The following is a 13,911-nucleotide window of genomic DNA, read 5'->3' as shown; positions in this document are numbered from 1 at the left end:
GATGATGACTGGCAGTAGCCACTGAGGCAAGCCATAGAGGGTTGGGGGCTCCCGGGGGAAGGGAGACCCAGAGTGTGGGGGCAGCACCCCAAGGTAAAGGGTAACTGGGATCCGGGAGGGACATGGGGGCCAGCGGCAGGCAAGACACTGGCCAGGAGGAGGTGCTCCATATGCTGGAGAGCTAATTCCCAAAACAACCAGCAGGAGGCGCCGCGCCAGTGAGTCTTGCCTCACTACACTACCAAAAATATTGGCTCAATTTAAGCGATTCAGAAATAAGTTTTCTGAACTTGAGATAAAAAAAGAGAAACATACTATATTAAAGAAAGATTACCTTAGGGTTCCATTCGATTTCATTATCAATAGGTTTCACTCTACACACAATAAATTCCACAGCCTGTGGTGGCAAAATCTGAAATCTTGTAGGTAAGCGAAACAGCTGGTGAACTTGAACTTGACCAGTTCTGCCTTCATCTATATACCGGATAGTAACATTATAGAAGAAACTATTTTCTTCTTTTGGGGGTATCTCCAACACTTGAACCCTTAAGGGAGGAAAAAAAAAGCAAAAAATTATTTTCATTTTCCAAATTAAATACAATACAGTACCAGAGTTACAAAAAATGAAATGATAAATACAATCTTAATCTATTGGGCTTTGCTTAACATTTATGAAAATGTAATCTAATATAATAATAGTAAATGAAAATATGAGCTACCTAATTGAGAGACAAGGAGGGTGAAATAATATTTTATTGGACCAACTTCTGTGGGTGAGACAAGCTTTTGAGCCACACAGAGCTCTTCACCTTGTCTCTCTAATACCCTGGGACTGACACAGCTACAACTATGCTAGATATGACCTAACTGAGACATATTATGTGCATTAACTATACTAAACAATTATACTACATGGAATTCTGGTTAATAATGGTCTCTTACAGTCCTGTGAATACTAATATTGAGCTTTTTCAGGTATATACAAATATTTCAATACAAAGTACTTACTTTAAAATACCCAGAAATTTTATCTTTAAAAATCCTTCTTTTTAAATCAATCTGAGTATTTTACCTGTGAAAGAGACCTTCTTTGTGTAATCCATACAGTGCTAGTTTCTCCACCATTTCAACGCACACTTTATTCCTAGCTTTCTTAAAATACTCAATCATCTCTCCAGCAAGAATTGCATATTGATCCTTTTGTTTATCTATTATGCGACCGAAGTAGTTTGTTGCATCCACAATGTGGAGAGGTACTATCTGAAAGTGTTTTTTTTTTTAAAAAAAAGGACAGACAACTCATGAGATTAAATTACTGAGCTACACAGCCTTTTACACCTAAATCGACTGATTCATTCCAGCACAGATCAGTATAATAGTAGCCTACATGAAAAGGAATATTACAAACTGGGACTCAATTCAGTTTCTAACAGACACGTGTTCATATCGCAAGAGCCAATACCACATTATCAGTTCATAGTATATTCCATGTTTGTACAGAGGCCAAGAACTGAATTGCACCCATGTTGGCTGAGGTGTTAAAGTTAACAGGCAATCCAGACAGTTCAGCCTAATTCTAGTTGTGCTTCCTCTCTCACAGAGTTGAGTCAATGGCAGGATTAGGATATACATTACTGTGCACTTGGTAAAAACCCTGTCTGCTGATGACAAGCTGCATGGCAGGACAGTGAATTGGTTTTCTACAACAAACCTCAATGTACTGTGGGCAGGATGAATTGCCACATGGTATATGAATCTTGTAAGTCAAGGAAAGGAAACCACTCTCTTGTATCTAGTGAAGGGATAATAGTAGTCAGACACACTACAGAACTACTTTTTTTTTGGATATCTGTTGAAATTCTGAAGGTCTAGGATGGGATGGAGGCCCCCTCTGGCCTTGTGCATTAGAAAATATTAGGAATAAAAACCCCTGTCCCAATGAATAGAGGGCTTCTTTTATGGCTCCCTAAGAACGCAGAGTTTTCACTTCTTGTCTTAGCAAAGACTCATGAAAAGGGCCCCGAAGGACTGTGTTGGGTGGGAGGAGGGAGGAAGATAGAAAGGAAGTGCAGGGTATATCCTGATTCCACCATGCTAAGTGTCCATTTCTCTGAGGTGACAGACTGCCACACATGTAGGATATGGTATAACCTGTCCCAGAAAGGTGGTAGGGTCAGCAAGTCTCAGGCTGGGTAGCATACTGTCCTCAACATAAAGTCAAAATTGCTGCCCTGGGAATGCCTAGATTGGTCAGCCTAATGAAAGGGATCATACTGCTATCTAGGTTGATATTGAGGACAATATTATGGCCAGAGGTTGGAGGCCCAAAGACTTCAGAACAGGTCTCAAGTCCTTTAAGACGTGTAAAGTCTCATCCATTTTGGATGAAACCAAGGCACAACAATCAAAAGGAAAGTCCTCAATTGTGCGTTGCACCTCCCACAGGAATCCCTGAAGACTGTAACCAGGAGGAAAAGCACATTATTACTGTCACCATAGACCTGGCTGAAAAGTTCATCAAGTCCGTAGAAGTCTGTAGGACTACGAGAGAGATGAGGCAGCCCTCACTGACGAATAATTGGAATTGCTCTCTGGAAGCTTCACGCAGCTTCCTGGCAAACTGGGATCTGACCTCCTCATTTGCGAAATCATATCTGGACAATAAAGAGTGTTGACTGGCAACATAAAATTGTAAACTTGCTGCAAAGTAAGTTTTTCTGTCAAAAAGCTTGAGTTTTTTGGCATCTTTTTCTGAGAGGGTAAGCCTTAGCCTGACCCTGATGGCTCTTCTCTTTCAGCATGGCCACAACTAATGATCCCAGGGTGGGATGTAAATAAAACAACCCCCTGAGACTGAACCAGGTATTTTCATTCCAATTGTTTGGTCACTGGTGGAATGCAGGAAGGGGCTCTCAGATTGTTTCGGCCTACTGCATAATGGCATCATTTACAGGAAGGGCCACCTTCCCTACCACAGAGGGATAAAGAATGTTAATGAGCTTTTGGGTACTCTCCTCCGCAAACTCCACTTGAATGTCCAGAGAGGCTGCCACTCTCCTGAGAGGGTCCTAATGCATCTTAAAGTCACCTGGCACCAGGGAGAATACATCCAATACCAGGCCCCCATCCAGGGATGAGGGAGCTTGAAGCAGAGGCAACAGAGATGACTCCCAACTGCAGCTCTGGAGCAGGCTTACATCTGGGAGTGGGAAGGCTGATTGGTACCGTCACAGGCCTTTCAGTTCTAATAGGAGAGTGCTCCCTTCTAGGGAAATATACTTGTGCTAGACCATGGTGATTGACATGTGGATGCTGGGGGCATCCTCCCAGAGCATCCAATACGGCCACTGGAGGAACACTTTGGCAAGGAGTCTTCAAAGAGTTTCCCTTGGAAAACCACGGGGGTTCAAATGTTGGTCTAAGGGCAGCCCTCATGAAGATATATCCGAGGCACTCCTCCCTCAGCTTCTTCATCCTGGTGTTGAAGCCATGACAAATAAAGCACCTGTCTCTAATGTGGCCATCACTCAAGCACTTGAAACAACAAGAATGAGGTTCACTAACAAGCGTAGGCTTTTTGCAGCCTGTGCAAAGTTTGAAGCCTGGGGACATTGACACAGGTTCCGCTGGTACTAGGTGGGGTCTGGAAACTCAAAATTCACAGTGATTTTTCTCAGAAATTCCTGATGAGACTTTAAAATCCTCTGGAACCAGAGAAGAGTCCAGAATCATTGAGTAATCAGGGGAGAAGAAAGAAAGGTTAGCAGAAGTATATGGAACCTCCTGTGGTGAAACTGGTTCCTTGGGCCCAGGCTCCTCCTGTACCATTAGCTTCTCAGGGGGAACATCATCTCTTCATATTTCCAATTTAGGTGGCTCTGGAAGCTGCTCTACTGAACACTCTGCAGACCTTCTCCTAGACTGGGCCTATGACAAACCTAGGTGAACAGGAAATGCCCCAAGTACTCCAAAATGGCCAAAGCGTAGAGCATGGTGGACCAATAAGCACTGTACCATGACTATCTGTCTCTGCTAAATTATCAGACCCAAGCCCGATGCTCTCCTTCTGCAGGCAGTCTAGCAGACTTGCTAGACCAACTGAGTCTAGTAGAAAATAGTGAGATGATAGAGGACTTTGAGCCAGACTGCAAAGAGTCATCTCAATAACAAGCAAGCATCAGGGTCACTCAGCAATCTAATCTAGATGCAACCTATCGTGAAGAGGCCACCATCGATACCAAAGCAGGTGTAGTAGTCAGTACCTCAAACAGTCCCAAGACATTGATGGCACACCATCATTAACTGGTGTCAGGAATTACCTCTCATACTCAGTGCCATGGTATAAGCTGGAGTCAGTACCCAACTGGAGTCCCAGTACCAAGGCTGTTGGTGCTGAGACAGAGGCAAAAGACTATATACCAATGCCAAGGAAAGTACCTGAGAAGGCGTAAGCCTCTACAATACTTCTTGTCTGGAACCAACATCTGTACCAGTAACAGTCTCCACATCAGAACTAAGACAGACAGACCCAGTAACACAGGAGACGATGCAATGGGCTCCTGTACCACAGGAGAGTTTAGAATGGAGAGGCAAAGCAAACCTTTGCTGCATTTTAAGCTTACAGTTGTCGATACCAATAATGTCTGCCCCAAAACAGCATCCATCTAAGGGAAACCAACAGCTATCCTGAAAACAGCACTGAAACCAACAGTATGGCACAGATGCTCCTGCCACCAGAATGGGGAAACATGGGTTGACAGCTCAGCTCTACCGTGGGTACCTGAAGAATCTCAGTGATGTTCTGAGTCCTTTTATCGAAGAGGAGGAGGAACTCTCTTAATGTTTATCAATCAAAAATGCCCCTCATGTTATGGAATGGAGGAAAAAAACAGCAAATTAGAAGTCATTTCTATGGACAGGAATGCTCATTATTACTGCATACAACATGCATGGAACTAACCAGCAATTATACTGGACAAGGCATACTGGTTTGTCCTGTATCCCCTCTTTCAGGGAGGCCCTGGAGAGGAAAACCAACCTCTCTCTCTCTGGTGAAGAGTCCAATTCCAGGGGAAGTGTATCAGAGACAACCACAGCCACATTTGTGGTCTGCAGACAGGCGGGGAGTAAAGTGTTTACTCCAGGGCCCAGAAATCGAGGCAGGACTCATTGCCTTCTCCCCAGGTGATGTTTGAGGTGCAGGTCTCTGGAAATCTGCTTTCTTTTCTTGAAAGAGGGGCAGACATTGAACCTCTCAACGTGTCCCTCGTCAAGACAAAAAAGGCAGCACATATGGAACTCACTATTCGGGATGGACACCCCACACAATGCTCAGTAAGTAAACCTCAGCAAGTGCTGCATGCCACCAGTGCATAAAACCAAAATTAACTATATAATACCATACAGTAAAAAATAAACTAAAAAAAAAGTTACTAACTATGTGCCAGTCATGTAGAATGCTAAACTGACAGACTATGCACAAAACACCCATGAGGAAAACTGCAGGGGGAGCTCAGACTCAGGCCATGAGTAATGCGAATAAAATAGAGAGTTGGGGAGGCACCACCCCGATATAACCTCAGGAGGAGCCAAAAGGATGACAGGATGCATACACTGCCCTGACAGGTAATGCTGCCTAAAACTGTTCAAGACTATAGGGGATACTTGGTAGTGCTTCTCTACTGGCTGTGGGCTGGAGGGGAATAAGGCTAGAGAGTGCCACAGTCCCCTTCACTAGGTCCATTATACCTCTCATTAACTGGAGAACAATTCTTGATAGCACTGAGGATGTCAAATTTTCTCATGGTTCATTGTCTGGATGTTCAAGGTTTTGTCTCTTTGTCAGCAAGTCCTGGACGGTCTTAAAATGATATATGGTTGATGTCAGGGCCAAAGTGAGTGCTTCTTCAGGAGAATAAGAAGTCTCCTTTGGTAGAAAAGGTAGTTGGAGTTCATCTGCACCACCACAAGGGGCTTCTCCTCCATCTCTGGCATGGAGGTCTGGCCACTAGAGCCTCTTCTTAGTCACATGCTACAATTCCTGACTTGATGTAGGGAAGGAGGAGTGACTGGGAGTTGGCAAGGTGAAGTTTACCTCCAGGAAAATCAGTGCCATTAGCTGCAAGTCTAGTGCTGGGAGTAACTTTTTACTGTTAAATATGATAGAACGCTTATCACCAGATGGAAGCAAAAGAACTATGACTGCAAATCTAACCTGAATACAATTCTCCAAAGGGAATTATCATCAAATAACTAATAACAGTCATTCAAAGCAGAAGAACCTGATGTGTCTTCAGGTTTGGATGCGACTTTTATGGACCGCTCACGTAGATATAATCGGAGAATCATGTATGTCCATCTTCTGGTGCAAAAAGCAATGGCAGATTGAGCACTTACCAGGGACTGTCCTTCCTTGAGGGAGGATAGGCATCTATCTGCTGTATCTATCATCTAAGACCATAAGATCACTGCATGATGGACAGGGTTTAAACCCTGGGGATTTATATCCATCTTGATGGCATTTGGTGCCAAGTGCCTCACACCACTGTAAAGGGGGTCTTCCCCATCTTTTTCCTGACAGAGTGGCACGGCTGCTCTGCCCTTTATGCCCTCACACAGGAGCATGAAATGGCACAGGGCATACGTGCAGCTCAGATAGACGGCTACTCAGAAAAGATTCCAAGCTCATGTACATTCAAAGAAGAATTTTTATTTTCAGTAGTCTCCCACAGGGCCTCATCTAAGCAAGGCCAGGAACCTCATTTTTAGGATGAGGCATGCCACCATATCCGACTTTGAGAAGACCTTCCAAATGTCAGAACCCTGGAGAATTACTAGTTTGAAGTCCTTTTGGGGATTTCTAGCTACTCTATTGGTGGGGGAATATCTGCCATCTACTCTGATATGGTCCTGGCCACATGTATGTCAAGATGGACAATAAAACACAGAAGTCTGGTCCATCTTCGTTTCTAATGGGTCTTTAGAGATGCTGGGGCCAGCTAATGGGAGTGATCCCATAATTTCTCTATTTCTCCAAGATGTGGTACAATTTCCTTAGCTTAGTTGGAGTGACCATCTTGTATCCATGAATAATCATATTAACTGTTTCAATTACAGTAATAGCTTCTTTTCATCCAGCAACAAGCACAATCTCCCCCACTGAACTTAATTTCTAGTTTGGAAAGCTGAGTCTATTTTAGTGTAGCAAGCCCAGATTCTGGCACAAACTAATAGGACAATGGCAATGAAGAATTAAGTTCCTTATTCAGAAGAATGCTGACGTGTAAAGAGCTCCACCAAGCACATATAGTTTGAATAATGGCTAAGAGGTAGAAATGGAAAAAAAAAAAACCACAGTAGTAATACAGTTCTATAAAGGACTCCTGTTTCCTTGGGTGGGTTAGGAATGAGGCCTCGTTTTTCTTGAAGGCCTAATATAGAATGGCCTCAACACAGGAGGCCTGAATCTTTATTTTTCTCATTGCAGACCCTTCATTGATGCAATAATAAAAGCCATAATAATACATAATAGATTGATGCAATAATAAAATGCTCACAAGACCCACCTTTACTTCAGACTAAGGGCTTGTCTACACTTGAAATGCTACAGCTGCAGCACAGCAGCTGTGCTACTGTACCACTTGAGTACAGACACTCACTACAGTGAAGGGAGGGGTACTCCCACCAGAATAGTTCGTCCACCTCCCTGAGTTGCGGTAGCAAGGTTGACAGAAGAATTCTTCCATCGACTTTACACAGTCTGCCCTGGGGGTTAGGTTGTTTTAAATACATTGGGGGGGGGATTTTTTTTCTTTTTTTTAAAAACACACCCGAGCAATACAGCTGGATCAATTTAACTTTTGGGCATAGACCTAGCCTAAGACTGTCACACTGCTTACCTCTACTGCAAACCCTTCAGGTGAGCAGGACACTCCATCCACCACAAACAAACAGATGAGGGTTATTACTGTGGGCTTAAGCAGTTACTGGAATTGAGAGCATTTTTTGCCCTTCTTTTTCTTCTGTGAATATTGCTGTGAACAGCAGCAGTCAAGACCACCTGTTCACTTCCCTGAGCTAAAGAAAGAAATTAGGACAGAAAGGAGAGCTATGGGGGATAGAACACACAAGGGACCAAATATACATGTTATTCTGTTGATGCTGTTAATTGTCAAACCGTAAGAGTGACAACTAGCCATCAAACCTGAGTACTGGCAGAGTTAAACAAGATAAATTCTAACAACTTACTGTGACACATCCAGCCATTGGTATAATGTTATCTGACATCTTTTGAGGCAAGTCTATTTGTAAGTGAACTTGATGACGGTCTGGACATATTCTCATATCCCTGCATATTCACATTATAAGAAAAACAGTTTAAAGAACAAGATGGAGAACTCAAAAGGTAGTATATCGAAATAGTTTAGACCACTGTTTCAGGAAAGCTTAAAAACTCTAATTTTGTAAAAACCATAGCTGAGACAGAAGCTTAACAGAAACATGAGGAACAACAAACTGGGGGGAGGTGGGAGAGAGGAAGAGACGACGAGTAGAAATTTCAGAAATGTGATGTGGAACTCAACAGCAGCAGAAAAAACAAGCACTAAAATGAAAATTCACAACTGAGGGTTATTTATTTTTACTATCTGATTTGTGATATGACCCAACTGCAATAGGCACTACATATTAATCCAGTAATGTGCGTGCACATTTAACCTCTCCTCAATCCACCAAAGCAAGAGAAGAAAAAAATTTTCAAAAGTTCAATTTACTTGAAGAGGTCATTTTAGCAAAGACTGAAGAATTACTGGTGTTGATTAGTCATCACAAACGTACTCTCTGACTTAACTATTTTAAGAAATCAATAATACTGATCATTACTACAAGAAAAATATCATAAAGGGCTGTAATGAAATAATCCATCAGTTCTTTGCTCTCCAATGAGCTAACCACCAACATTTTAACAGTTATTTTCCAAAAGGAAAATAGATTTATTACACAGCCCCTTCACTATCAGAGGAAAACTAGCCGGCAGGCAGGGAAGTAATGTTATAACTTCCAAAGATACCTGCTGTCCCGTGGAGGCACATGAACACTTTTTACTGTTAAATATGATAGAATGCTTATCACCAGATGGAAGCAAAAGAACCATGATGGCAAATCTAACCTGAATACAGTTCTCCAAAGGGAATTATCATCAAACAACAGTCATTCAAAGCAAAAGACATTAAGTAAACTTGTTAGCATAAACTTGATATTTTCTTACTTGCAAACACCAGATCTTTTAAGGTACTGACAAAGAGGCCTTCCAAGTTTCATATCTTCTTTAGCCTCAAGCACTCCCGCTGTAAAGTCACACAGTTCTGACGGAATTTTAGCTTCTGTGTGTTCTAAATAACGCAGTACACCAACTGCATGGCATCCATTTCTTTCTGTCAGCAATAAGATTGATTTTGCCTTTGTATATACTTGCTCTACAGAGGAACCCTTCAGCAAAAGTGGAAGAAATTTATTTTTAGGCTTTAGAAGTTCTTCAATAGTCATGTGGCAAAATGTTACTGTTAATAAACAAATGATAGCCAGCAAAACTAAAATGCCCATTAAAAGCTACTCAAACCTGTTCTAGTACATTCTGGAAGTTATCAGACATGCTGTGTAAGCGCACACCAAAGACTCTTGGAGAAGCAGGAAAACTAAAATGAACCACACAAGTTGCATCAGTAATTCCCAAAGACGGCATGCAGTCATCAGTTAAAACTGTAAAAGAAAAAAAATTGAAATATACACATCATGCATAAGTACTATAAAAAATTACAGAAAAAGGCACATTACTTAGTAGTAATTGTGTTTGTTATAGCTGTTCTCTCTTCCTCATCCTCTAACTATGTTATGACAAGTTTCAGAATCTGAAGGTAAAAGGTTTTCCTGTCTTCCATAAACATTCTTACAACAAATATTACTTAACCCCTTTGCCCTCAGTCGAGAAACTTTTCACACCAAAAAATAAGAACACAGGATAGAGAAAGAGGTGACAAATTTTTATCACAGGTAATTTTAGTATGTTAAGATGGGTCTTCTCTTTTTTCCATTCAACAGAACAATTCCTTACCCTGAACTGATATAAAAGAAATAGTGAGGAGGAAGAGGTCACTGTATCATGCTGTTTGCAACAAATGATCTAAGAGCAGAAATCATACAAAGTAAAATGGATGACAAACAGATCTTCTTGAATACAATACCAGATAATCCAATACCAGAAGTGCTGAACAATGCCCAGGGTTTAACCTTTCTGCATCCCCAGAAATGGTATCTCAATTAGAAGCAACAAAGTGGGTGAGGTAATATCTTTTATTGGACCAACCTTTTACCTCACCCACCCAGCTTGTCCTTCCAATATCCTGGAACAAAACACGGCTACAGGTTGATGTTTATGAACTTCAACACATTTCCTCCAAATTTACAGCACAGTAATTACAAAAACAGTTTAGCCCAAAATAAAGCACAGACTCACAGGTTCCATTGTTCCAGGGGAGTTCACAAAGAGGACCTCAAAAGAGAAACTGTCTTAAAGAAACAGGAAACATACAGGTACAAAGTACAATAAACTAAACTCTAAACTCGTATCCGTGAAGTGAAAACTGAATGTGGAAGTGGCTTGCATTGAGGCCTTTCAAATGCTGCCAGAGGGAATTGACAAACAGGAGATATAGGTTATTTATGCTGTAAGGTCTACTATACACCAATGAAGGAAAGCTTCCCAAGTCAGTTGGTACATAAGCTGGTACATGGTAGACTTCTTCCTAAGTATTAAAAAGAATGATGTCAGCTTCTGGTGATTAACCAAATTCTACAACATCTCAAATACTGTGCAGCCAGCTCCATCTTTTGACATCCAAATATTGAAGAGGGAGCTCCTGAAGGAGGTTGAGAAAAACTGGCATTTTCATGACTCATTTTCCAATTTATCAGATCCTAAAAGACATCTTTATCTGTTATGGAAACAAAGGTTTCCAAAGTCAGCATTGACAATTATCCTATCTTTGTTAGCATAGATCTTCCTCACAATTCAAGCAAAAAGTGAGTGAAGAGGGAAGTTATGAAAAAGATACTACAATGAAAAAGGAGAAGGCATCTGTGTGATGTTTCTCTCAGTGCCTGGAACAAGAGTTGATAATCTTTTCGTTGGACTGAAAGGCAAAAAGATTCACCTGAGATGTCCCACACAGATGTTATAATCTGAAATGGTGACTTATGTATCTGTCTCTCATCCTGAGACATGATGCAACTACAGTCTATCAGTATGAGGTTTCACCATTCCATTAGAATGAACATTTTTTTGCTAACTCAAGGATGAAATTTTATTGCTTCTGATCTTAGCTTTTTATACTGGCTTGATGTACCTCACCCCATCCTATTTTTGTTACATTCCAGTTCAACTATGGAATAGTTTTTTTGAGTTTTTGGGAAACATGTTCTTGGCAGCTGCTTTGCATGTGACAGTTAATGCTTAAACTCCTTTTTTTTTTAATATTTTCTGTGATGGACTCCCATCTAGGTACAACATATGGGCAAAAGGAAGCTTGATGAAATATGAATGTTCTTTGGGAATGCTAAGTCAATTCTGGTGATAGAAACTCCTGCTCTGAAGAAAAAATTGCAGCAGTCTTTGAGGAAGTTCCTATGTGTCTGTGCTCTAAAAGAAAGCTATCATCATGAAGAGGTGTAACAATTGTCGCTTTTAGAAATTTGAAGACAAAATGGGAATCTGTCTGACATACACCTGTATTTTTTCTATTTTTGAATGCGAGTTCTCGTTTCCCCTTTTCCCTCACTCCCTCCCCCAAAACGTCCAAAACAAACAAAGAAAACCTCAAACAAACTAAAATCTGCACTTAGAGGTTGAGTTGATCTTGACATGTCTAACATGACCTTTTCTATATGTACATGACCATTTCAACCAAGAAAGTTTTGATCAAATAGCAAACATCACGGCAATGGTAAATGTGGTTACCCTTTTCTCAGTCACAAGAGCATGAACATAGATAACTTGGAAAACAGATGCTGGGACTGAAAGGAAGCCCAAGGTCGACATTTGTTACCTATCAGAAAATGAAGAAATATAAGACTATTTGGAGAGAATAAAATGAATGTAACAACTTCAGATCTACGGAGAACAGGTAATTATCTGGGTCACTTTTAGGCATAAGCAACAGGGCAAAGGATTGCTGATTCAGAGCTGGCTGGAGATAACCTGGCCCTAATTAGGGAAGCAGGGACAGCTGTTACCTAATTAGCCTGGGGCTATATAGAAGCCTCAGGGGAAGGAAGCCAAAGGGGGAGCAGAAAGAAAGAGAAAAGACAGGGAGTGGAAGCAGGGAGGTAGCTCTTCTCTCCTTCCCGCCTCCAGATCGTGAAAGATCACCTGTACACGGTGAAGCAGTGGTGCGAACAAGCCTATGAATAAATTGCACCAGTGGTTACTAACCCCTGGGTCTCAGAGTGACTTTGTGGACCTAGCAGAGGCAGGAGCCAGGGGGCTCTGCCACGCTCAGCTACAGCATACTAATTGAAAAGTGACTAGTGTAAGACTGGATGAAAGTCTCTGGTCATCTCTGCTTCCACAAATAATCGAGAGTAAACAGTAAAACATTCTTCCGAAGGCAAACAAGATGATATTCAAAAATTCTGGAAGTTCTGAATGGCCTGGAAAATTGCAAACCATTTCTTTGCAATAGAGGACAGAGACTATGAGCTAAAAAAGAAGTGGGGTGATTCTCTTGCATCTCACTTAGATATTATCTGAAAATTACTTTTTGCGCCCATCTGTTTTGAAATTTAGTGGCCAGAATATCAAGAAATATGTTAGACATCTCCTAATGGGGAAAGGCTACAGGGTTAGAGTCTCATTTTCCTTGGTGAGCACTGAATTCTGGTTCTCCACTCAGGGAGACTGTACTGCAGAAGCATAGTATTTTTCAATCCAGAGATCTGAAAGAAATGAAGAATTTGAAGATTGATAATCATAAACCTAATATCTAAACCTGGATTGTTGAATTCTGATATCCTGGTTGCTATGAGGCAAGATCCTCTCAAACTACGAGGAGTTTCCAAGTGTCTTTACTACGGATACCTCAACTGCCATAAAAGGCACTTGAGAAAGAGAGTCAATCTAGATCAGAGGTGGGCAAACTATAGCCCGCAGGACCATCCTGCCCAGCCCCTCAGCTCCTGGCTGGGGAGGCTAGCCCCTGGGCCCTTCCCCCGCTGTTCCCCTCCCCCGCAGCCTCAGGAGCTCAGCAGCATGGTTAGCTCCAGTATGGTAATGGAGCGGGGGGTCCCAAGGGGCAGTCAGGGGACAGGGGGCAGTTAGATAGGGCGGATGTTCGAGGGGAGGGGGCTGGTCAGGGAACAGGGGGGCTGGATAGGGGTGCGAGTCCTGGGGGGGAGTGGGTGTGGATAGGGGTCAGGACAGTCAGGAGACAGGGACCTGGGGGGCAGTCGGATAGGCGGGGCAGTCAGGGGACAGGGAGAAGGGGCGACTGGATAGGGGGTGGGGTCCTGAAAGGAGGCGGTCGGGAGGCAGGAAGTGGGAGGGGCAGATAGAGGGTGGGGGCCAGGCTGTTTGGGGAGAGACAGCCTTCCCTACCCCGCCCTCCATATAGTTTTGTAACCCCAATGTGGCCCTTGGGCCAAGAAGTTGGCCCACCCGATCTAGATGGAAGTCAGTTCCAATTCATCTAGCCAGTGCACTACTGACAAAGGTTTATTGGGAAAAGCAAGTCACACCGCAGTAAGTATCAGATACTTAAATGATTTTACAAGACTTTTGATATCGAGATTTTAGTCATGAAAGCATCACCCTGGAAGAGACTACATTTTTCTTGGAAGCCAGCAAATGCCAAATACAAATCT

The 13,911-nt window shown here is 42.3% G+C and overlaps 1 protein-coding gene across 2 annotated transcripts in view; it reads right to left on the bottom strand.

The window, feature by feature from the left end:
- TDRD12 (tudor domain containing 12) overlaps nt 1-13,911 on the bottom strand; it is a 124,201-nt gene that overhangs the window by 45,482 nt on the left and 64,808 nt on the right. For both annotated transcript variants that reach the window (XM_038367731.2, XM_043494929.1), the window contains 5 exons: nt 9,617-9,756; nt 9,266-9,486; nt 8,248-8,347; nt 1,073-1,260; nt 335-545 (listed from right to left, as the gene is read on the bottom strand). In XM_038367731.2, coding sequence (XP_038223659.1) covers nt 335-545; nt 1,073-1,260; nt 8,248-8,347; nt 9,266-9,486; nt 9,617-9,756 — 860 coding nt within the window. The remainder of the gene's footprint in view (nt 1-334; nt 546-1,072; nt 1,261-8,247; nt 8,348-9,265; nt 9,487-9,616; nt 9,757-13,911) is intronic.

This window comes from Dermochelys coriacea, chromosome 12, assembly GCF_009764565.3.
Source record: "Dermochelys coriacea isolate rDerCor1 chromosome 12, rDerCor1.pri.v4, whole genome shotgun sequence".
Lineage (NCBI taxonomy): Eukaryota > Metazoa > Chordata > Testudines > Dermochelyidae > Dermochelys > Dermochelys coriacea.
Note: the sequence above shows the minus strand (reverse complement) of the source record. Positions and strands in the feature narration are given on the sequence as shown.